This window comes from Taudactylus pleione, unplaced genomic scaffold, assembly GCF_031769625.1.
Source record: "Taudactylus pleione unplaced genomic scaffold, aTauple2 ptg000699l, whole genome shotgun sequence".
In the NCBI taxonomy this organism is placed as follows: domain Eukaryota; kingdom Metazoa; phylum Chordata; class Amphibia; order Anura; family Myobatrachidae; genus Taudactylus; species Taudactylus pleione.
The window spans coordinates 1493734-1519995 of NW_028285101.1; the positions used below are offsets into that span (position 1 = coordinate 1493734).

At 42.7% G+C, this 26262-nt stretch overlaps 1 protein-coding gene across 9 annotated transcripts in view; it reads left to right on the forward strand.

The window, feature by feature from the left end:
• The window catches only part of ZMIZ1 (zinc finger MIZ-type containing 1), a 331397-nt gene that overhangs the window by 252129 nt on the left and 53006 nt on the right, over nucleotides 1–26262 (forward strand). For all 9 annotated transcript variants that reach the window (XM_088456355.1, XM_088456361.1, XM_088456362.1 and 6 more), the window contains 2 exons: nucleotides 3685–3798; nucleotides 4349–4454. In XM_088456355.1, coding sequence (XP_088312481.1) covers nucleotides 3685–3798; nucleotides 4349–4454 — 220 coding nt within the window. The remainder of the gene's footprint in view (nucleotides 1–3684; nucleotides 3799–4348; nucleotides 4455–26262) is intronic.

Below are 26262 nucleotides of genomic sequence, written 5' to 3' on the forward strand. Positions count from 1 at the left end.
CTGTTTTGCAAATAAGACACGTTGGAAAGACGCTCAGCGCTACCAAGTCACACGGCGCTCACGTATTATGTGTAACACGAATTGTAGAGCATGGAGCTAAGATGTATGTAGACACATCTGTACAGTGCACTAGAGATACTGGGCTGCGATTTTAACTGGACAGGAATTCGTTTTAAATATATATAAAGTCGCAGATGAAGCAGAATGAAACTTGGTGAGGAAAAAAAAAAAGGCCCTGGCCGCTGCATTGTACAATTTCAAATACAGATTCAGATTTTTTCGCACGCAGATATACAAGCATTGCCTATCAAATGAATCAGCCTAAGCGGTTTTGTCGCATCGCATTGAAACTAAAGCGCATATTCGAGCAATAAAGACACTTGGTGCAAGTTCAGTTGTACGGTTCCTGGCGCGCAGAGAATGGCTGTTTGAGGCAACTACGGCAATCGTGTATGAGGACACATCTGTATATGATATTGTATGTGCTATGAGCTGTTTTCCTGTTCAGGAACTTTAAAGTAAGAAAAGATTCCTGCTGTAACTTTCAGTTAGATATATTGGCAGAAATTCTTTTGTATAGAAGAAGTATACTATAATCCAGCAAGCTCCAGTCCTGACACATCTATATATGTATTTGTGAATATTATGAAGCTATTTTATATAAAACAACATGCATTTTGGATTTTGAAGCTGTTTAAAAGATCTTTATCTCCCATTTCATGTCATTGTATGCTATTTATATCACAGTCGCATCAATGAACAGCGCTGAGTAATATGTTGACCTTCTATAAATTCAATAGAATTATAATAATTATAGGCTTATTTGCAATAGCTTCTAGCAGGATGAGTCCATTTTGTAAGCGGCATGTTTGAAGTTATAATACCCGCACAATAAAAATAAAAATGCTTTGAGCAACATTAGAGCGGTGTCAGAATACCGGCAACGACATAGCCACCGTCGGCATAGTAACTGCCATCATAATGACATCATATCCTTTTAGCAGGTGTAACGGTCACCACAGTATGTAGACATCTGAATAATGCAGCTGATGGAGGCAACAGTATGGCCGAAAACCCTGTCTGTTCACATTAATAGATATGCTGAAAATAGCCCCTTAGACCAAAATATACACTTGTTTGATTTACATTTAGCGCTCATTTAAGTGAAATTAACTAATCCTTAATTATTTGTAAATGGCAGCTTGCAGTGCTCAAAAGGACGATAAAGAAAGGGCCCACTACTACTGAACCAATTAACTATGTCTAGATAGATTGTTGCAGCCCTGGTAATAATATAAAGCAAAAAATAAAAACCAAATATGCTCTTAAATTTATACTGTTGTTTTTTAACCTTGTGCACAACCTTAGTTTAATATTTATTCTGCCTATTGCACACTTGATTCAGTACTTGTGCAGTGCTTTATATGGCGTGTTGCTTATTTCTTTAACTTTGCCTTTCCACATATTGTAGTAGTTTTACTGTTGGATAGACATGTTTTGTAGCAAAGTGGTATTATATTACTATGGCAGATTTGGCTGCTTTTCTACATCATTTGTTTGTGATTATGTGGTGTTTGTTCCCTACAACAATAACAGGCTGGGTAGAAGCATTGCTCATGTACTGGTCCTGTACTCTCCCAGCAGATTTAATGTAAGTGGATAAGCTGACGTCAGTGTCTGGTTGGGAAGTTGTCCGTCGCTAGCATTTGAGAGTTGTGAAGTTTACAATATATCTGTCTGTCAGTGAACCTGGCACGTAGGGTGTAGAGCAAAATACAACATTCTGTACAAAGAAAGTCTTTCTGTATCATGGTATAAGCAGCTTAGTAAAATCACCGCATTTCTATCCTAGATCATAGTCATAGGGGTAAGGGTTGGCATTGCATTCAGAAAACATTACTAGCTAGGCCAGACGCAGACCAAACAAACGTACAAATTAATTCTGATTGTTTGGAAATGCTCATTTACACTGACGACAATTAGATGTCCTATAAGGCAAATGGAGGACGGGTATGCATTGTGTGGGGTTTAACTCCTTTCAGTCTTCTGATTGGCTGTCTAAAGTGTGTTTAACGTACCACTTGCCATTAAGCCTAATATGGCTACATTCCTTACATACACAGTTTTATTGTTCTCTCAGGTGGTACCGAGCTACATTACAGACTCCATAAATATGTTCTGCGTTGTAATAAAAATTCTACCACTTAGAGCAAATTCCTGGATTTTGATGAGACTTCACACAAATAAATTTTGCAATGGCTTTTGGAGCAGATGGAAAAGACGAACACCCAAGAGATTTCACTTGCATACATGTATTATCACTGTCCCGGATGTGAGACACAAAGTCAGTGATCTAATCGTTCATGGGATTTTGAGTTAAGTAGGAAAAGGGCAGGCGTATATGTATCAGGCAAATGTTATCAGCGTTTACACTGTACTCTATGGAATGCTACATGGTGTGTGGGCAGGGTTACATGACTGATTTGGAGAGCTAGACACACGGGTGATCCTGCACATCCCTTGTGTACTCACTTGGCAAGTTATTGCCACTAGAAAGGTGAAGGAAGGTAAAGAAGAGGCAAAGAGGGGGGAGATTTATCAAACCACCTCTATTTTTATAGAATGTACTAGTTAAAAGATAGGATCTGATTGGTTGATATGGGCAACATCATTACGCAATGACTTTAAGATGCAGCTCTAAACTTGTTCAAATGTTAACTATTAAATGTATTTTATGCTATGTGATGTCTGTGAAGGCTTGATAAAAGTATAATCCAAGTTGTTCACAAAAGTTTGCATTAGAAAATATATAAAGTATAAAAAGTACCTCCGCCACCCATCCGTGGCATTTATCTTATTTTCTTAAATCAGAAACTACAATGGATTCAACCGTTTCATTCATAAAGTAACTACCACTTCTCTGCATAAAATTACCCCTGGTCTTTTTAACACTTGGTAGAAACCTCTTTCCTGCAATTATTGCTGTGAGTCTATTTCAGTAAGTCTCTGCCTGCTTTCAGCATCAGGACCCTGCAATAGTCGCCCATTTTTCTTTGCTTTATTGTTTGACCTTCATCAGGTTGGATGAGGACTATTGATGCACAACAATTTTCTAATCTTTCCAAAGATGCTCGGTGGAACTGACCTCTCAGCTTTGACTTTTATTATTCTGTAAATCTGCATTGTAAATGTTGTCAAAATAATCTGTCAAGTTGTACACTGCAAAACTAGTCCAAAAAGCTGCAAAATAAAAAGCAATGCATTTTGAAGATAATCATTTCTAACAGATCAACTGTTTGCCGATGCGGGAAGGTGTGACTGCACAGCCCTGTAACTAGATACAAAGGACATAGTAGGTTCTTATTGGTCGTCCTGCTCTCACACTCACTGTGGCCATTTCAAAAATAGTGATCCAGCCTGCAGGTCTTCACCACCAAAACAATGGAGCGCCTGGAAAAATTGTTTGTGAGAAGTTCCCCCAACTCCACTAAAAGGAACAACAGGACTGTGAAAGTCTTAAGTGGAAACGCTGCTTTAAATGTTGATTGAAATTTAGGAAATCTAAATGGAAGTATGAGAATCATGATGTATATTCTATATGGACTTGTTGCACACTTTTCTCAGTCCTCTATCTAAGAATGAATAGATCACCCTCATTGTGCCCTGTGTTTGTGTCTCTTCCAGCACTTACAGAACCCAGCAAACTTCCACAATGCTGCTACAGAACTCTTGGACTGGTGTGGAGACCCTCGTGCTTTTCAGAGACCCTTCGAACAGAGCCTCATGGGCTGTTTAACGGTATGTCCCTTGGCACTTTCCCTTTCCTCTTAGTGTCCTCTTTCTCTAGCTTCTCAGAGGAAATACCATTCTAAACAGGTCTTGCTGGCCCGTCAGTGACCGGAGAATAAGATGGGTAAGTGATTTAGAGGGTGCGATAATTGAGTTAGTGCATTGATGTATTGACAACTCTAGGCTATTGAGCCTCATGTTATATAAAGGTGGTCTGTGATGCTTAGCCTACATTATTGATTGAGTGGATATACTGAGGATAGTCAGCAGCCCCACTGTTGTTATAATTGGGTGGTGTCATGAAAACATCAAACCTACCGCAGAATCTCACCTCTTAATCTGATGGTCTGATGAAAGGTTAACACTCTATGGGTTGGTACTGTAGTTAGTGCTAGTACTTCTAACCTTGTGATCCTTATAGTAGCTGTCATGGTTTGGCAGTCAGACTAGTTTAGTGAGGTTGCATAATGTGCTGTGGTTTAACCTGTGGCATTGTGTGAGCAGATCAACAAAAGTTGTGCTGCATTCTGTATTAAGACAATGTTTAATCCTCTTCCAGGTGGTCAGCAGAGTAGCAGCACAGCAAGGCTTCGACCTGGACCTTGGATACAGGCTTCTTGCTGTTTGTGCGGCCAACAGAGACAAGTTCACTCCTAAATCAGCTGGTAGGAAGCAAGCAATTAATATTTACATTTTTTTTTTTCAAACAGGAAATCATCTGCTGAGTGCTCTGCTCAAGCCAAGACCTGTACTGTATATTATTTGCACATTGTCGCTTAGCAACCGTTTACTATGGTGGTTACCTGCCAGAACTGCATTGTGTCTTAACGCTTTACTAAAATTACCCTTTAGATGGATAAAGACTATTATAGAGCTGCATTTAGGTGGCTTCTTGATTGCTGATTATCAGGACAGGTTCAGACAGTGTTGCGTGTATATTTAATGCAAAGAAGTATGCTTGAAGAATGTAATGTAGAGTGATCTCACTATATACTTTCCGTTTAATCTTTTATACGTTCCTAATAGAGACACCTGTGTCTAGATGTCACACATGTTTTCAGCTTTCTTCGGGTTAAATAGACTTTTTAATCTCACTAACACAAACCAGCACATCTCTCTTGCTCCTCCTTGCATGGACTAAGGAAGGTTAGCATCTCGCTCCAAGGGTTTCCACACTCACTGCCAAGGAGCCTTTGAGGTCAGCTGTCTCTGTAGTGATTTATGGCTTCAAATTATGTCTGGAAAATAAGGAAGGAAAAAAGGTTTCTGTGTAATTTTTACCATTGACCTGCCATTCCTGCGTATGATCTAGTCACAAATCAGAGGACGGAGTTCATACATACTGTGAATGAGTCATTAGGATCACGCTGCCGGCATGAAGGATTTGTATGCACACTGCGCTGGCGAGCCTTGCTAAATTGGACCCAGCCCAAGTTATGCAGACAGTGTAGTTACCTTGTTGTATCTAAGCGGACGGAATAGATGTTGCACTGTGCTACAGTTTAGCCCCAAGTGGATCTAGCGGATAAAAAGGAGGGTAGAAGGAAGGTTTGAAGACATGGATCTTACGCAGGTACAGGGATTCATCTAGCTGAATCTTAACTTTATCTTACAAATATCCTAAATATCAAAAATATGTCATGAATAATGCCACCCACATTTTTTTTTTAAATAAACACCAATTCATAGTAACATTAAGGATTTATGTTTATAATTTTTGCTTCTGGTGGAAAAATAAGTATGTACAGGCATAGGATCTTTTATCTGAAAAGCCTTTACCCACAAAGATCCAAACACCAGAAAGTAACTACAGTAACCAATTGCTGTTGCTTGGTAATATTACAGACATGTTCACTAAATACCAAAATCTACTGTAACTGAGGAGAACAGTTTGAGGACAGGACTAGGAGCTCATTCAGACCCGCTCGCTAGATGCGTTCGCTCTCACCCTGCATATGCAAATCCAGCGCACGCCCAGCAAGGGAGGCGATCGCACGGCAAGGCATTAGCACGCCCGCTATGTCTTGGCATGCGAACGCTCTGTGTATGCAGACGCCCACCAGCCATTCTGAAGACGCCCAATTGCGCAATCATCTCCTGGAAGTGCATGAAAACATTGGTACATCGAACACCATCGGATGCGATCACAGTGCTTGAGGTTACCCTGCTGCCAGCACATTGATCACTTCAGAGTGAAATCCCACCAAGTGACGTGTACTATGACGCTGCCTTTTAATTATGCACGCCTCTGAAACGGCGTTGAGACACTCAAGCACGCCTGTGTTCGCACCTCCACTCCTCTGTTTCCAGTGGCCAGCCCCTGTCACCACCCACAAACGGCTTCTCCTGTCACTCACTCTACTGGGCAGTCTATGCGCAGGGAGCGAACGCATCCCGATCTCTTGCACTGGTTCGCGCACGCACATTGCGATGCGTGCGCCGATTGCAAATATCGGCCAGCTAAGAGCGTTCGCATCATAGCGAGCGGGTCTGAATCAGCTCCTTAGTGCCTCATTTATCAACTAATTTTATCATACGGAACGAGTGATAAAACTCATTGTGTATGACAAATGGTGCTCAAGCCAATCAGCTCCCGACTGTCATTTTTCCAACAGATGACAGGAACTGATTGGCTGGAGCACCATTATCATAGGCAACGAGTTTTCTCACTCGTCGCGTATGATAAAACACGTTGATAATTGAGGCCCTTAGTATGAATTAAGTAGTAAAAATTATTTTAGGCATAGTGCTCAATATTGCGGTAAAAAAGCTTTATCCAGAAAACCCCAAATATAAAGTATTACATTTAATAGATTATAGACTGTGCTATGTATTAAGTGAGTTTGGAAATATAGGGCCCCATTTATAAAAAAATTCATACCAGCAGCATATTTCATTTAGTATCACAGTGATACAAACTAATATGCTGCTGGTATTCATTTATTTATTTATTTATTACCAGTTATTTATATAGCGCACACATATTCCGCATCGCTTTACAGAGAATATCTTAAACCATTCACATCTGTCCCTGCCCCAGTGGAGCTTACACTCTATGGCCCTCATTCAGAGCCGTACGCTCTGAGCAGAGCGCACGCTCTGAATGAGGGCCGGGCTCCATTTTCATGGAGCGTCCTCCTGGACGCTCGTATAGCTGTGGGTCACCACCCACAGGCTATACGAGCGTGCTTTGTGATGGCCGCGATGGTCGAGACCATCGCGACCATCGAAATTGCGAGCCGGAGCCTGCGGTTGAGGTTTTCAACCGCAAGCTCCGGAGTGATTTTGGCTCTATCAGAGCCAAAATCACTCCGGCTTCTGACGGGAGGCGCCCTGGCACGCCCACCAAAGGGGGCGTGCTGTCAATCAACATTGACAGCACGCCCCCTTTGATCGGACACAACGAGCGAAGGACTTTCCTTCGCTCGTCGCGTCTGGCGCATGCGCACGACGGAGCTCCCTCCGTCGTGCGCATGCTCAGTCCATAACATCGACCCACTTGCGAGCGGACAGCCGCTCGCGAGTGGGTCTGAATCAGGCCCAATATTCCCTACCACATGCTCACAGCTTTCCCAGTATGATAAATTTTGTGGGGAGCCAATTAATCTACCAGTATATTTTTGGGGTACCCGGAGGAAACCCACGCAAGCACAGGGAGAATATACAAACTCCCCACAGATAGGGCTGTAGTGGGAATCAAACCCACGACGTCAGTGCTGTGAGGTAGTAACGCTAACGATTACACCGTCTATGCTGCCATCATCATTACTTACCTCGCTGACGAGGTCCAGCGACCTCTCTCTCGTCTACAGCATTCTCGACTCAGATGCTGGCAGCCTAACGCTGCTAGCGACCGGCTTCTATGTCATGCACATGTGCAACGGTCAGTCTGTGCATGTCCAAGACAGTTTGACCCAGCAGGGACTCGGCAGTGCCTGAAAGGCTTTGTTGAAGCCGGAAAGGCTGCTGCCGGGTCTCCATTTTTGGCAATGGGGGACCATATCGCTCTTGACATCTAAAGACCTGCAAAACACTCTTAACTCTGATGATAAATTAAATTGTTGAAATGTTCTTCAGAGGGAGCAGAAAATGAAATTACATTATTTGCAGAGCATGTTATATTAGTATTTCCCTAAATAGGACCCCTACTTTGGTTAATTGTTTTAATAGTTACATCTTGCTGTAGGCATGTGATGCATGGAATGTCATAGAGTGTAAAATGCCAGTGTTGTAATGTACTTGTGCTGTGAGTTTTAAGTTCTGTGACTTGGAACGTTACAGGCATCAGGCTGTAACTATTAAACAAAGTCATTAGGGCAGGAGGTTTGTATTGCGTCATAACTAGTAGTGGCTGGTAAACGTTCTGTTGGCCATAACTTGCTCTAGAAAACCATGTCCAATGCCATATATTTTATTATAATTTCTTTTGCGTAAGTGCAGGTGAGGTTGGAACTTTGACTACGTAGAAAGTAATTATACTTTCTCTTTCATCCACTAGGGGACACTGGAGGTGCTTACGCTGGGGTATAGAGGCGTGGATAACTGGAGCCGGCACTTTAAATAATTTAGAAGTGTGAAGCTCCTCCCCCTCTATGCCCCATCAGCCCCCAGTTTAGAAAATGTGCCCTTTGGAGCTGGTCACAATCTGCTGTGATCCAGCAATACATTTATTATTTTTTATAGGTTTTTTTTATTTTATACAACTGACATATCAGACTCTAACCCAACATGGTTGGATAATCAACTTCAAGAAATCAAATGTCAATCCGTCCCAGAGGCTGCTGTTTCTGGGCATGATCTTAGATACGGCATCACAGAGGATCTTTCTTCCACTAGACAAAGCCCGGGATATCCGGTTGTTAGTTCAGCTGGTCCTCAGGCCAAAGAAGGTGTCCCTCCTTCTTTGTCTGCGTCTCCTGGGGAAGATGGTAGCTGCTTTGGAGGCACTACAGTTCGGCCGGTTCCACTCCAGGGTGTTTCAGCTGGACCTATTGACACAGGGGTCAGGGTATCATCTGCTTCTACATCGACAGATCCGTCTGAGCCCAACTACCAGAGTGGCACTTCTCTGGTGGACACAATCCAACAATCTTTTAGCGGGACGGAGATTCGGGGTGTGGGGCTGGATCATCGTAACAACGGATGCCAGCCTTCGAGGATGGGGAGCAGTGATCCTCGATTATCACTTTCAGGGTCGATGGTCCCCTCTAGAACAAAAGTGGCCCATAAATGTGTTGGAACTCAGAGCAATTTACAATGCTCTGATAGAAGCAACAGAGTTTCTAAGGAATCGTCCGGTAAGAGTTCAGTCCGACAACGCGACGGCCGTCGCGCACATCAATCGCCAAGGAGGGAAGCGGAGTCGCATGGCCATGCGAGAAGTAACTCAGGTCCTCAGGTGGGCCGAGAGCCAGTCAGTAATCCTGTCGGCGGTATTCATCCCGGGTGTGGACAACTGGGAAGCAGATTACCTAAACCGCCAGGATATCCATCCCGGGGAATGGAAGCTTCATCCAGACGTGTTCAACGCGCTGATATGTCGATGGGGATGTCCTCAGGTGGACCTCATGGCGTCACGATTGAATCGTCAGCTCCCGGTATACGTGTCAAGAACTCGAGATCCGCCGGCGGTGGCAGTAGATGCTCTGACAGTTCCGTGGAACTTCGACTTAGTTTACCTCTTTCCTCCGATTCCACTTCTTCCTCGACTACTAAAAAGAATAAAACATGAGTCAGCCTCTGTCATTCTCGTGGCTCCGAACTGGCCTCGGAGAAGTTGGTTCGCGGACCTTCTGTCCCTATTGGCAGACGATCCGTGGCCCCCTTCCTCTGTGCCCGGATCTGCTACAGCAGGGTCCTTTCGTACACCCCAACCTAGCGCAGCTGCGTTTAACGGGGTGGCTCTTGAAACCGATATCCTAAGACGCAGAGGAATCCCAGACTCTGTCATTCCCACCATGCTACGCGCCAGGAAACCAGTTTCGGCTGCGCATTATCATCGTATCTGGCGTTCTTATATCTCGTGGTGTTTCAATCGGGATCTTCCATCTAGGACTTTTCGGTTGTCCCGGTTTCTGCTTTTTCTTCAGACTGGTCTGGATTCTGGCCTTCGTCTTGAAACTTTAAGGTGCAGGTTTCTGCCCTTTCCATTTTGTTTCAACGGAAATTGGCTCTCATTCCTGAGGTGCAGACGTTTCTTCAGGGGGTCTTGCGTGTGCAGCCTCCTTTTGTACCTCCGATAGCTCCCTGGGACTTGAACTTAGTGCTTTTGTTTCTTCAGTCGTCCATGTTGGAACCTTTGGAAGAGGTTCATATAAAGTATTTGTCTTGGAAAACGGTCCTCCTCCTGGCTCTAGCTTCGGCTCGTAGAGTTTCGGAATTGAGTGCTCTGTCCTATAAGCCACCTTACCTTGTGTTTCATGCTGATAGGGCGGAACTCCGTACGGTAGCCGCCTTCCTTCCCAAGGTAGTGTCGGCTTTTCATATTAATCAGCCTATAGTAGTACCGTCTTTGGTGGAGGACTCTGGTGGTTCTTCTACCTTGGATGTGGTTAGAGCTCTCCGCATCTATGTTGACAGGACTGCTTCCCTCCATAAGTCGGAGTCGCTTTTTGTCCTCTATGATGCGGTTCGGAGGGGTTGGCCAGCGTCTAAGCAGACTTTGGCATGTTGGATTCGGCTGACTATTCATCAGGCTTAGGTTGGTGCCGACCGCCAGCCTCCTTCGTCCATTTTGGCTCATTCCACACGTTCAGTGGGTGTGTCATGGGCGGCCGATAGAGGAGCCTCCACGTCACAATTGTGCCATGCAGACACTTGGTCTTCAGTTCACACGTTTGTCAAGTTTTACAAATTTGATACGTTTGCTACTTCGGCATCCCGTTTTGGCCGTCTTGTTCTGCAGGTGCCGCAGAGCGCTCCCGCCCTTGGGGAAAACTTTGGGACGTCCCCAGCGTAAGCACTTCCAGTGTCCCCTAGTGGATGATAGAGAAAATGGGATTTTGGTACATACTGGTAAATCCTTTTCTCTGATTCCACAGGGGACACTGGACGCCCACCTCTGCGCTCTTAACCTGCCAGTTTGGTTTGTTACATATGTTGTATGTTTTGATTGTGTGTTCTCTCCCTTTTACTCCGCTTGTTCTCCATCTCCTCTCGGTCTCCATATTCTAAACTGGGGGCTGATGGGGCATAGAGGGGGAGGAACCTCACACTTCTAAATTATTTAAAGTGCCGGCTCCAGTTATCCACGCCTCTATACCCCAGCGTAAGCACCTCCAGTGTCCCCTGTGGAATCAGAGAAAAGGATTTACCGGTAGGTACCAAAATCCCATTTTCCAATTTCCTCTTATCTGCATTTGAACATCTAAGGCTTTTTTCTTCTAAAAAAAAAAAAAGGCAGAGCTAAAGTAATGTATAAAGAATAAGAAAATGTGCTTGATATGTCACGTATTCTAGATCCACTTTGGTCTTAGGACACAATTGATGGACATGTCATTGTGTGAGCACTTAGATAACTGCAGGTGAATGAGAACATCTGGAGTCTTGTGTGTAGGTCTCAGCTGTTCCCGTGCATGGAGTGACACACAGCTATTACTATAATTGGCTAGGGGTTGGACCATGTTTTTGTCTCTGTTTCTACCCACCTCTGTTCTTTAGGCTCATGTTTGTATTATGTGATCATGGTATAGGTACGTATGGCAGGTAATGTGATATCCGAGTAGTGGGACATACTCTCAAGGAACCAACATAGACAAAAAGGAGAAAAGGACACTGGTTACTGGATTTTGTATGTGCAGAAAACAGCCTGCAGGGAGTGATCCTCTAGTGACTGTGATTTTGTGTGATAGAGCTGCTACTACCTATTCCCCACCCTTGTAATCTATTTGTAATCCGTTGGGCTGTGGTTGAAAGGTCAACACTTCCCTACTAGATGTGCTGCATAATTCCTCAGTCTCCTTCCGGTGATATGTTCCATTGGGCCTTTGCAGTTTTCTCTCTTTTAAATCGTCCATATGCTTTACTCTATACCCTTTTGTCAACAAAATGGAGATTACCTATTTATAGCGTTTTGGGTATAGTGTCAATTTTATATCATCAAGGGGGAAACATACCATATAGTGACAGGCAAGCACCTGGAGCACATAATAAGTACTTGGTTTGTTTATTATTTGTTTTTATAGTTCTCGAGTGTTTCTTTTTCGTCATTCTGTGCCTCTGCTTATTACATGCAGTGTTCCGTGGTAATGTCACACCCATGGTTTATAATGTGAGTATTCTTTTACAGTGGCTTAGAGCTGAACAAATAGCACTGTTGCTAAATCATCCACGTCACAAGTTATTGTCTTTTTTACACTTAGTGGATATGCAAATCCAGATCTGCTTACAAGACGTTACCTAGTTTTTACTGACCATTTTAATTGTGCTTCCAATTAATTTTGGTGCATTGTTTTTCTTGTTTTTTTCTTTGAACTTTTTAACTCTCCAAATAACATTTTTCGTGGCAATAGAAAGTGATATCAAGTACAGTCTCACAAAGCTTTTTGTGTAAATCCTAACATATTCTCGGTCTATCTCGCCATAGTGTTTGTATGTTATACTTGTGAACATTGTTTTGCTGGTTGATCAAAGTGCACTCCATAAACTGCAATGCTATACCAAGCACAGCAAATGATGTACAGATCATACCTGTGTATTGCACATCAACAACATCAGATAAGGGCTTGTGGGGATGAGGTGTGTTACCACCACAGAAAGTGTAAGTTGGTCTCTTAAGCCTTTCAGCATCCTCTTACTGCACATGTAGGTTTTGTGTGTGTGTTTAAAACAAATGTAAGTCCCATCATCCACGCTGGTAATGAATAGGCCTAAGATAATGCCCTTGAGAGCATGCTGAGTGGAGAAATAGGAGGGTTAGGAAGGAGGGAGAGAGGCCATCTGGATAATTGGGTGCAGATGTACTCCTGTGTAAACCTAACACCAAGAGTTCCAGACTCATACCCACTGAGCCAAACCCAACCAATTAATCTCTGCAAGGTAATTACTTTCACATCAGAAATCCTTCTAGTTTCATAGAGTTCTCCTGCCTGAGTGTGGACATATAAACCAGTCTATAAACTACCTTAAATTTCATCATAATCAGGCATGGACCAAGTAACCTCCATCTCTTTGTTCAGAATAGTCTCCTGGAATTTTTAAGGATTGGGGCCATTAAGGTGCTTTACCGAGGATAAAGATGGAGCCCTGACTTTTCCCCTCTGAAGCAGGCTTTATGTAGACAGGTCACATATGCTTGCCACACCTCCTTTATATTAATACTTTGTTACAGGTGGTGCTAGTAACTCCTTCCTGCACAGCTGGTACTATGTAATCCCTGCTCGATCACAAAACTATTCTCTTTATATAAAGTATTGTACTGCAGAACTACTTTAAATGTGTTTAATATTACTCACGCATAAATTATTTTTTTTTACTTTCATCGCGGCCATCATAAAGCACGCTCGTATAGCCTGTGGGTGGTGACCCACAGCTATACGAGCGTCCAGGAGGACGCTCCATGAAAATGGAGCCCGGCCCTCATTCAGAGCGTGCGCTCTGCTCAGAGCATACGGCTCTGAATGAGGGCCATAGAGTGTAAGCTCCACTGGGGCAGGGACAGATGTGAATGGTTTAAGATATTCTCTGTAAAGCGATGCAGAATATGTGTGCGCTATATAAATAACTGGTAATAAATAAATAAATAAATGAATACCAGCAGCATATTAGTTTGTATCACTGTGATACTAAATGAAATATGCTGCTGGTATGAATTTTTTTATAAATGGGGCCCTATATTTCCAAACTCACTTAATACATAGCACAGTCTATAATCTATTAAATGTAATACTTTATATTTGGGGTTTTCTGGATAAAGCTTTTTTACCGCAATATTGAGCACTATGCCTAAAATAATTTTTACTACTTAATTCATACTAAGGGCCTCAATTATCAACGTGTTTTATCATACGCGACGAGTGAGAAAACTCGTTGCCTATGATAATGGTGCTCCAGCCAATCAGTTCCTGTCATCTGTTGGAAAAATGACAGTCGGGAGCTGATTGGCTTGAGCACCATTTGTCATACACAATGAGTTTTATCACTCGTTCCGTATGATAAAATTAGTTGATAAATGAGGCACTAAGGAGCTGATTCAGACCCGCTCGCTATGATGCGAACGCTCTTAGCTGGCCGATATTTGCAATCGGCGCACGCATCGCAATGTGCGTGCGCGAACCAGTGCAAGAGATCGGGATGCGTTCGCTCCCTGCGCATAGACTGCCCAGTAGAGTGAGTGACAGGAGAAGCCGTTTGTGGGTGGTGACAGGGGCTGGCTGCATTGCTAACAGCATGTCCTTTTTCCTGCAAACACTGAAGTGTGAGGCGTACAGGGCTGTGGCCTTAAATTGCTCAAATCCCCAATAACGAGATTTGGCACGTTCCTGTCTGTGTGCATGAAACTGCTGTCAGGATTGTGCAGTTACCATATTTCACTGTAATTTAGCAGTAAAGGGTTATTTTCTGCAAACGTGCACTTCTGGTGTTTTGACTATTCTCTGTAACAATTTACCTAGCGCTGTTTGTGCATGTGTCAGCACGGAGTCAGGCGTGTGCACATATATCTGGAGACTATGTACTGCACTACACAGTGTTAATGGTCTGTACATGAATAATGTAAGCCAACCGTTTTCCTACATGCAACATGATACTGCAAGCGTCCGGTCTATAGTATTCAACAATATGAAGATTGGTTTCAAAATGTTTCTTGTAGCCAACATGTATATATTGTCAATCAGCAAGTTTCTACCCGTAAATTCGAAGAAACTGATCATTCAAAGCACTGTTGCAAAGTTCCTTATATAAAAGAGCAGTATGGTGAAATCCATTTAGGTTAGAGATACATTTTAGAATGTGGACCTATATATGGTATTAAATGTCAGCCTGTTAATATTATGTTCAGGCTTAATGGTTTAGTGGTGAAGAAGGGCAGACAACCATTTCTCATGCTGCTTGTAATGGGGAAGGGGGCATAAAGAGAGGCTCTACAAGGTATTAATCTTCCTTTATTTTCTCACAAATTACTAGAACTGCAAAAAGCTCACTTTCAGTCTTGTGCAAAGTTACTAGCGGACTACATTATACAAAGAGCCACAGTTTAGTATTGTGGTGCGGAGACACACACACACACACACACACACACACACACACACACACACACACACACACACACACACACACACACACACACACACACACACACACACACACACACACACACACACACACACACACACACACTCACTCACTCCTATTTAGTGAGGTCTTGTGCATTTATTTTCTCTTTTAATTTGAAAGTAAAAAACACAATGATAGCAAATGTGCCTGTAACCAGACTAGCAGAATAGTTGGCAGAATGCCCAGGGCACTGCCTGAAGCCCCTGAGTCCCTATAGGGTGTTTCTTGCACAGTCTCTCACAGAGGGGGTGCTGGCTCTCTCAGCAGCCAGACATTAGACATATGGGGGAGGTAGCAAACTCCATGCAGACTCAAAGTTTAGGGTCTATATTTTGCAGGTAAATAGCAATAATACCCCTTTCAGTTTCTCCTGTTGTCCTTGTATCAACCTTGAATATATGAGACCTTTTGCTACCGTTTGCAAATACTCTTCTAAATTTGCACACTTTGTAATAGAGCAGAACTATTTTATATATTATACATATTACATATTATACATTTTGTCATCATTTTCCGAATACCGCTGAATAAGTGCAGTTCTAGAACAGAGCTAATTTTCTCATTAATATGAGTTTAAAACTTTGTTTTCTCCAGCCAGTCTGTGATGCAAATAAAACTAGACAGCAGTTGGAGTCTTGGAAAAAAAAACACAAAAACTGATCTCTTAGAATTGTAACTTTTCATGTAAAATCTGAATAACCTGACTGACCCACGTAGTGTAATTCCACTTTCTAGAGACCGCATGCTACGACTTTCAGATAAACGGAGGCTGAAATATATCCATCCAGGTTAAAAATATCCCCCCAGATTAGAGTCTTGGAGGAGGGCGGGTGCCCAGCATACCAGTTTATTTATATATCGGCTATTTGCAGTTCGCAGAAACTGACGAACTGGAAAATTTCAGCAGCAGCACACTGATTTCTTCTTATGTGTTAATTAAAAATTCCCTTTGGTGCCTCCACGTCCCATCTTGTAAGGTAAAGTGTTAGCTCCATATAATCCCATTTTATTAATTGTCTGTTTAAAATTATTACACCAGGTAAGCTTTCAAAAGCAGAACCTCTTAGAGATTTGTCCCAGCTGTGTACCTGCCTGTCGCTCATTGTAACTTGTCGCTGGTTGCACAGCGCTGTAGAATATGCCTGGTACTTCATAAATAAATGATGAACAGGGATTGAAAGGAGAGAGGCCCTGAAATACAATGCAGATGTATACTTTTCGAGTTTTCGTGAGCTCGTGTATGAAAGGGGAAGAAATGGTACATGTTTTGCCTCAAGATGTGGATATATTGTTTTATATATGTTACATTGTATTGTAGTGTGTCAGTTCCGGATTGGTATGAAAGGTTGGTTACTTGTAACATGATGCTTGCTATCTAAACACTATGGTACTACCTAGATATGGCTCCATGTTTCATAATCTCGTGATTTTCCTTCCCATCTAATCTGTGCTAATGCACATGCTAAATATTATTTTAAATACAAAACAATCCCATAACTATGAAATACATCACTTTGGTTTGCCTCAAGTATTTTACGATTTTAATAATCATTCGGCCACTGGGTGGCGCTGTTTAATTACAATCTATGCATGGATAGCTTTACTTCAGAGGAGCAAGCATGGAAGCTTCCATTCATTTACGTGAAAGAATTTGACAGTCTTACTGAACATTTGGTTTAGAAATAAAATGGAAATAAACATATTGCCTACATAAACATTTTTTTTTTTTTTTTACAGTAGACCGTTTAAACTTGGGCAAAACACGTTCCTGTTTCGAAGGGATTCTCCATTTTTGATTTATTTGCCTTCGGTGACACTCATGTAGTTCTTTACGAGATACTGTCATGTGACACAAGTAACATCATTACTCATCAATTATATGTGGGTTCATGCGCCCAGAATGGGGTATTACTAGTCGCTGAGAAGTTCTCACACTGTAAACTTAGCAAATGTAATACAAAATGTACAGTAGGGGAGTGAATTTTTTCTAAGGAACATTAATGTGATGTCATCAGAACTCGACATTTATAACAATAGTAAAGAAAAACTTCAACAAAACTAAGTTTTATGTATATATTTGCATAATAAGAAATACACATGTAATTGTTATTTAAATAGAGCCTACTCCTTTACCCTGCACTTTTAGTACAGTAGGGAGGCTGACAAATAGAGATTGGTGGCTGTTGCTGCTTTTCCCCTGACTATATAATTCCCAGGATTCTCACTGAAGACCAAAAAAAAAAAAGTGTTTACAAACTAAAGTGAAAAACAAAGCAGAGTTACCTGGAGGATTTAGCAACACCCACAGGAATTCTATGCTAACTAGGTCACACTTGAGAGCAGTGGAGATGTAACCATGGGCTGTCTCGGATTTGTGTTTGCTACAGACTCCTCTCCCACTGGTGGGGGCCCTCCTGGAGAAGCCTGTACTATCCTCCTTGGAATTAAGTGGGTCTTATTGTATTGTAGGACATAGTTAAATCAGTGCTGCTCAGAAACATATGTTATGGGTATCTGGTACCTCACAATGACATCTTCTGGGTTGAACTTGTGACGCTACCGTAGTTATTCTGAATATCAGTTTACTCTAATGACTTCAAATTTCATCGGTGCTCATTTTTTCTTGTGGATGTAATGTAAATGTGTATTTGTACCTCTCACAGTATTAAACACCCCAGGGCTGGTGAGGTCTGTCCAATTGGGCAGTGCAAACATTTACTTGCTGCCTTTATACTCAACCTCTTTAGGTCAGGTGATGCCTTCTGTTATACTGTGCAAGTTTATGGCAGTTGCCTCAATGTATTTAGTTGCGTGTACTTCCGGAGGCAGCAGGGTTAAGTACAGATTGTATGTCATCCAGTTTGTGTGCGTGTTCAGAAATGGATTCCTGTGTATTTTCCTCTAATTTCCTGTTAGCCTGCACGTCTAGTGTGGAGAATGGTTGCCATGGTTATGTCGAACTGGGAGAGCTGGCATGTCTCACTGGGTCACTATTGCCTCTTGTCATTGAAGGGATTACACATTCTGTGTTGTGCAAAGGCATTCCCTGTTACAAGTTTTAGGACAACAGACTGTAAGCTCTTCAGCCAGGAATCACTTGAATAGAAAAATGTATTGTGATGGAAAGAAGTTAAAGGAAGAAATACATATAATACTGTCTTACAAAATGACTTTGTAAGCAATTTCAGCCATTAATGCTTGTTCTGGTATTCTACAGATTCTTATTTGTTGTATGGCCTGTCTTCTAAAGCTGGGTACACACTAGACGATATGTCGTCTGATCCGGCGGATTGGACGACATGTCGTCCACATCGGCTAGTGTGTACCGGCTTGTTCGCTGATGATGCGCGCTCCCTCGCGTCGGCAGCAACTTCATCTGTCGGACCTGCCGATATTAGCAGGCCGGGCAATGCTGCCGAATGCAGCATGGCCCCCTGCCGTCGTTCCCATGCATACACATTTGCTGATGCCAGGCCCCCGCTGGGTCCGTCACAAACAAGATTGTGCTGGGTATTAATCTTTTAGTGTGTACCCAGCATAACTCATTCAATCACTACATCAGGGGTCCTCAACTCCAGTCCTCAAGTACCACCGATCTCTTCAATCATGCACAGGTGAGTTAATCTATCTTCCTGGGTCAGTAATTATCCTACCTGCTTCACAGATAGAAATACTCAACACATGACCTGTTGTGAAAACTTGAGTGTTGAGGTGTTTGTGCGCACATGTGGTAGGGAATATAGATTGTAAGATCCGCTGGGCAGGGACTGATGTGAGTGGCCGAATATTCTCTGTAAATCACTGCGGAATATGTGTACACTATATAAATAACTTGTAATAGATCAACAATAACTAGAGATATCAGGGGAGGAAGTGATTGTCTCTATTGTACATTATAGATCAGCGGAATTAAAAAAACTGTTCCTCAAACATTTGCCTGATTCAGTAAGTTTTTCTGACAGAATTTACTAATTTTTTACACCTGAATTTCATTTTTATTATTATTCTGGTCCACTGCTTACAAGTCGTGACGTATCCCATTTTGTAAAGCACTGTGATAATGCAACGTTGTACAGAAAGAGGTAGAAAGACCTGGACACCCACAGCATATCTATAATAGGTGAAGGGTGTGCAGTGCATATATAGACACGCCAATCAACCATAACATTAAAACCACTGACAGGTGAAGTGAATAACATTGATTATCTCGTTACAATGGCACCTGTCAAGGGGTGGGATATATTAGGCAGCAAATTAACAAGTTGATGTGTTGGAAGTAGAAAAAATTAGCAAGCGTAAGGATCTGAGCGACTTTGACAATGGTCAAATTGTGATGGCTAGACAGCTGGGTCAGAGGATCTCCAAAAAGGCAGGTCTTGTGGGGTGATCATGGTAAGCAGTTGTTGGTATCTACCAAAAGTGGTCCAATGAAGGACAACTGGTGAACCTCCAACAGGTTCATGAGTGTTCAAGGCTAATTGATGCACGTGTGGAGCGAAAGCTAGTCGTTCTGATTCTATCCCACAGAAGAGCTACTGTAGCACAAGTTGCTGAAAAGTTAATGCTGGCTATGATAGAAAGATGGAGTGGGTAGGAGGCTTTGACTACACACCCTAATTTTAAACACAATAAGAGGTGCTACAATGCCGGAAAAAAAAAACACAGGTGTACACTCTAAGCGCTAAGAATACTGATAGTGAAATAATTTTGATAAACTCTACAATTAACATGGATTATAAGTGAGTACATGTTTGGCCAAAGATGCTTGCCCATCCACCGCATCAAGGTGAACCCCATCAGATGGGTCCCTAAAATCCATAATACTAACATTGTCAATTTATCCAGGTCTTACCTAGCAGAGCCGTAACTAGACTTTTTGGTGCCCTGTGCCAGAAAGAGCATAGGCACCCCACTTCCCCATATTTCTAATAGGGATATAAGAAAGTGCACCCAAAAAAGGGCCATGGCCACATGGGGAAGGGCCAGGGAAGAGATGGGGGAGGCCAGGAGAATACAGGGGATAAAAGAAGAGGCATCTACAAGTGAGAATTATAATAAACAGGAAAATTGACAGGCCCAAACAGCGCCCCCTACCCCGTGGTGCCCTGTGCCATGGCACTGGTCACAGTACCCTAGTTACAGCCCTGTTACCTAGTATAGTGCCCATTTCTAATATGTAAATAGCAATGTAGGAACCTGTGCTGATTAAAAATGCCTAAGGGCAGATGGGAGGGGGAGTGCTAATACCAATGACTATCATTAGTCTTACTGCATTATGATAGAAAGTTGTTAGAACACATAGTGCATCGCTGCTTTCTATGTATTTGCAGACCGGCCAGAGTGCCTATGCTGACCACTGTTCACTTCAAAAGCACCTACAATGGGCATGTGAGTATCAGAACTGGACTATAGAGCAAGAAAGGAGGTGGCCTGGTCTGATTAATCACTTTTTCTTTTACATCATGTACACGTGTTTGTGCATAATTTACCTCTGGAAGAGATGGCTCCATGATGCATTATGGGAGGAAGGCAAGCCGGCAGAGGCAGTGTGATATTCTGCTGGGAAACTTTGGGTTCTGACATTCATGTGGATGTTTCTTTGACAAGTACCACCTGCCTAAACATTGTTGCAGACCAATTATACTACTTATGGTAACGGCATTCCCTGAAAGCAGTAAAATCTTACAGGAGTATAATGCGCCAGCCACACTGCAAAAATTGTTCAGGAATGGTTTGAGGAACATGACAAAGAGTTCAATGTGTTGACTTGGCCTCCAAATTCCCCATATCTCAGTCCGATCCAGCATCTATAGGATGTGCTGGAAAAACAAGTCTAAGCCATGAAGGTCCCATCTTGCAAATTACAGGACTTAAGGTGGGTACACACCTGACAGATATATCTGCAGCAGATGGTCGTTCATGCACACTGAACAACCATCATCTGCTTGTGCCCTCGGGGCCCGTGGGGTGGGACCCAGCTGCCGGTGGGCATGTCGGGGCATGTCCCGCCCCTTCCTCGCGGCTGCCGCTGTGTGTGTATGGGCGGTCTGCAGACATATCTGTCCATCGGCTGTGCAGCACAGCCAATGCGATATGTCAGTGAACGGCAATGTTCACCAACATATCGCGGGTACACACTGGCCAACGGGCAGCAGATACATTGGCCGATCAATTGATCGGCCAATGTATCTGTCAGTGTGTACCCAGTATAAGGGGTCTGTTTACTAAGCTTTGTTAGGAGATAAAGTGAACTGTGATAAGGTACCAGCCAATCAGCTCCTAACTGCCATGTCACAGGCTGTGTTTGAAAAATGGCAGTTAGGAGCTGATTGGCTGGTACCTTATCTCCGTTCACTTTATCTCCTAACATAGCTTAGTAAATAAACCCTTTAGAGACTCTGCTGCTAACGTCTTGGTGGCAGATACCACAAGACACCTTCAAAGGTCTTGTGGAGTCCACGCCTCGATGGGTCAGAGCTGTTTTGGCGTACAAGAGGGCCTACACAATATTGGCCAGGTGGTTTTAATTTTATGGTTGATTGATGTGTGTGTTTTGTACATTGATGTCAGGGTACCCTTCAAATAAGATAGTAATATTAGTCAGTATTGAAGGATGGCACTCTGAGATCAAACACAGCTACTAATTTCCAACATTTCATGTCTATTTAGACATTTCCTCTGTGATTGCAAACAATAAACAAACACATACCTTATTATATTTTTCATCCATGTGCATCCCGGACCCAGCCATTCCATCCCGGTTTGAGGCATCAACAAGCAGCATGTCCTAGGTGCACATGGGTGAACACTATAAAGGTATGTGCTGGTTTTATTGTTTGTAATTCCTGAGGAAATGTCTGAATAGACATGAAATGTTGTGACAGACCTTGAGTGCCGTCCTTAGCCCTCGTATAGGATAAACAGCGTGACTGGAGCATATTCGCTTTTGGATTGAAGTTCCAGGCATGCCGGTGTTGTGACAAGTAATTATGACGTCATTTATTGGCATTCCCATATGATCCAAATTTCTACTCCAGTAAATATTTATAGTACTCTAGAAAAAAACTGGTTTGTGCCTTAATTTAAATTACGCTTATTACTGTGATGGTGTAAGGTGCCAATCACATATAGCTCTGTGATGGTGTAAGGTGCCAATCACATATAGCTCTGTGATGGTGTAAGGTGCCAATCTCATATAGCTCTGTGATGGTGTAAGGTGCCAATCTCATATAGCTCTGTGATGGTGTAAGGTGCCAATCTCATATAGCTCTGTGATGGTGTAAGGTGCCAATCACATATAGCTCTGTGATGGTGTAAGGTGCCAATCACAGATAGATCTGTGATGGTGTAAGGTGCCAATCTCATATAGCTCTGTGATGGTGTAAGGTGCCAATCACATATAGCTCTGTGATGGTGTAAGGTGCCTATCACATATAGCTCTGTGATGGTGTAAGGTGCCAATCTCATATAGCTCTGTGATGGTGTAAGGTGCCAATCACATATAGATCTGCTCTGCTGTAAGAACATTTAAAATTTTGTCCTTGAGGTTTATGCCTTTTCTACTGCTGGTTGTCATGAAAATGTTTGTATCCCACCAAGCACTTGAATGCTGGGAAAAATGTTTACTATCTTTACTGAGTGGTTTATGCCCCTTTGTTGTAAATTCATTAATTCCATTGACTAACAAAAAAGTTGTATAGCCAGAGGCGTTCCCTGTAGTATGAATGGGACGGTCTACGCTCTATCCTGGAACTCCTGATGTCCTCACAGGGATATATACAGCATCTGAGCCAGAACTGGATAAACCAGCCTTCAGCTGACTCATTACATGCATCTAGAGCTGTCTGCACCTCTACTGTATATGCAAACAGTCAACAACAATTACCACATACCTAAGAGTTGAGTCCAGAAGCAGATGAGAAGTAAGTGTGTGGGGTGCACTAGTTTGTTTGATAAAAGTCAGTTAAACCCTTGAAGTGGTGTTACTAAACACAAAATCATTGAAAGAAACAATGCAGACATTATAACAGTTGGGAAGATGTATCAACCATGGCGAGGGATAAAGTACCAACCAATCAGCTCCTATTTGCCGCTTTACAGGCTGTGTTTAAAAAATGACAGAAGCTGATTGGTTGGTACTTTATATCTCTCCAAGCTTTGATACATCTCCCCCAGTGTTCTTTATAAGCTTTCTAAACATTGTGATGCTCTTAAAATGTGCGAGATATGTATTTTACAACCTGGAATTAGATTGGCTGAATGCTTGTCAAATTAAATTTAACTTACAAATTGCAATTATAGTATAGTCAACGCCTAGTTTCATGTGTTCTTCTGCAAATGGATACAGTTTTTAGGAAGGTATACTACACAGTTTAAATAATTTTGTTTTCCTAACCGAAACAGAAATATTTGTTTATGTACCAACATACTGTATGTTTGTACAGGTTTCCATGGCTTGTAAGAAATGCTTATCTTCCATGTCTGTTCCGTGGGAGAAGCTATTATTTTAGTGCACATTTGGGGGCTAATACAGAGTTAAAAGCAAGATGACCGCAGTTGCTCCTGCGTGTATGGAAAAGATGTATATATTCACCCGTATGCAGAATGCTTGCATCTCTGCAGTCAGACCACCCCCTTGTGTACGTTTGCTTACATAGCCGTCATAGGGCCTGATTCAGACCCACTCACGAGCGGCTGTCCGCTCGCAAGTGGGTCGATGTTGTGCACTGTGCATGCGCACGATGGCGGGAGCTCCGTCGTGCGCATGCGCCAGACGCGACGAGCGAAGGACTTTCCTTCGCTCGTTGTGTCTGATCAAAGGGGGCGTGCTGTCGATGTTGATTGACAGCACGCCCCCTTTGGTGGGCGTGCCTCCCTGACGGGGGCGTTCCCAAGGGAACGCCTACCGTCAGAAGCCGGCCCACTGACATCACTAGTGATGTCAGTGGGAGTGATTTTGGCTCTGATAGAGCCAAAATCACTCCGGGCCTTGCGGTTGAAAACCTCAACCGCAGGCTCCGGCTCGCAGTGGCGATGGTCAAGACCATCGCGGCCATCAAACTGCACGCTCGTATAGGCTGTGGGTGGTGACCCACAGCTATACGAGCGTCCAGGAGGACGCTCCATAAGTATGGAGGTGGGCCCTCATTCAGAGCATGCGCTCTGCTCAGAGCGTACGGCTCTGAATGAGGGCCATAATTAGCAGCACCCCGATGCAAAAGATTTGTCTGAAAATAGACGTAATTATGCGTGCGCAGTATTCTACGTAGCCCGCAATTTTGACATGTCCTCTCTGAACGTTCCCGCTCTGCCTACATTTACCATCCATTTCGATCCGCATTGTATACTTGCATACATTTAGCAACGGAGCATGCGAAGTACAAAAACGTGCAAGATACGGTTTCCTACACTGCCTTGCGTTCATATCTGCATCAGGCCTCTGACCCGTCACACAGGAAATGCTTAGCTATATAATACCCCTTTTCCACTGAGTGAAACACCTGGGTAAATTGCTTAGTCAACCCGGGCCGGGCCTCAGTGGAAATGGGTCCCAAAAATATAATCCCAGGTCCAGTGACCAAGCAATCCAACCCGGGAAGCGAGCAGAGTTGGACACTGGTAGGGCTCGGGTTAAGGGGGAATGTAAATGGATAACCTGGGTCGGACGACCTGGTTCGCATTTACAGCATGGGGAGATCCGGATTTCCCGGCGCTTGGAGATGATGTCATCTCCAAGTGCCTGCAGCAGAGTTCTACTGCACATGGGTACAGTGTGAACGCGGCCGACCCGAAGATAACCTGGGTCAAAGTGCAGTGGAAATGGGGTGTGAAGCCGGTTCTGACCCGTATTCAAAATCTCAGGTCGGACCCGGGACTTTGGTGTAAAATGGGTATAAGAGACGATGTAGAAAGCACAGGACTGAGTGTTGGCAGTATAGTGGAAATTTGCAGATATTACAAAATGTAACTTTTGTCAATGTATATGGGATTTTTCTATAAACACCTACAGAATGTTTAAAGATTACTTAAATACAGTCTATTGGGGGTTTTAGTTTTAGATTCCCTTTAATGAACTCTAAAGAACATTTTCCTCCTCATTTATCCTTTTTGTTCAGTATGCCACTGTGCGGTTTGTCTGCAGATATATTCTGTGTAGGTTTGTGTGAGCAAGATCTATTCCCAGCTTTACCCTCATATATGCATAGACACAAATACATTTTTTGCTGTTTATTTCTTTTATTCACACTGCATAATAAAGCCGTACCTATGAGTAGATGGCATATGAAAGAATACATCTATAATCTGGTCACAGGAAAAAATAAAGTTTCAGACATTTGTACTGGATTGTATGAATTTAAAAATATATATATAAAATTATTAATTGTAAGGGAGAAAGCAACTGGTAGTTATGTATTCATTTGTTCTCTTTGCCTAGACATTTATTTTTCAGTAGTTGTTGTTTTAAATATGTTCATTATATTGTAACTTTATCAGTTTTATATAAACATTACAAATGGCAACACTTCCTCTAACCACTGGAGGGAGCTGTTATTAAACATCTGTGTGCTAGTCTCTACAGCTTTGTGTATGACACTCTATACTGGGTATTGTCATATTGGGGTAACCTTTTAAAGTGTTACTCCACTTTTTACCTCAACAGGTATGTGTACAGGTGACCTTCCTGCGAATAAAAAGTCAGTTGATCTACTCATTTATATTATTACTGATATATAATACTGTTCTTGCAAACTGAAGTGATTTGATGTTTGCAGCCCTTCGTACAATGTGGCTGCACTTTTAAAACCAGTTTGTTCAGACAGCAATCACAGGCTGTCCGGTTAGTACAGAAAAAGGAAATATTACTTTTACAAATAGTTCCCTAATTTGTAAACCACTGCCGGAAAGGTTTTGTGCTGATGCTGTTTGCAAAGAAGCAACACTTAGGGACTCTGGAAACATGGTTGCATTATTAAGTTGTAATTTGCATCTGGTAAGAGAACTAATTGTTATTACCAGTGGGCCGTTGCCTGCTTACAAACTTATTTCTGAGGCTGAGCCTCCCAATGATGTCATCTTTTTCAAGTTCTGCTTCTGTATATTACAGATGTTCTTTCTTGTTTCATTTATTAGCCTCATACTGCCCTCCTCTAATATAGTACAATTCATTCCAAGGAACGGTGTTCCTTTCACTTGATCAGTTAA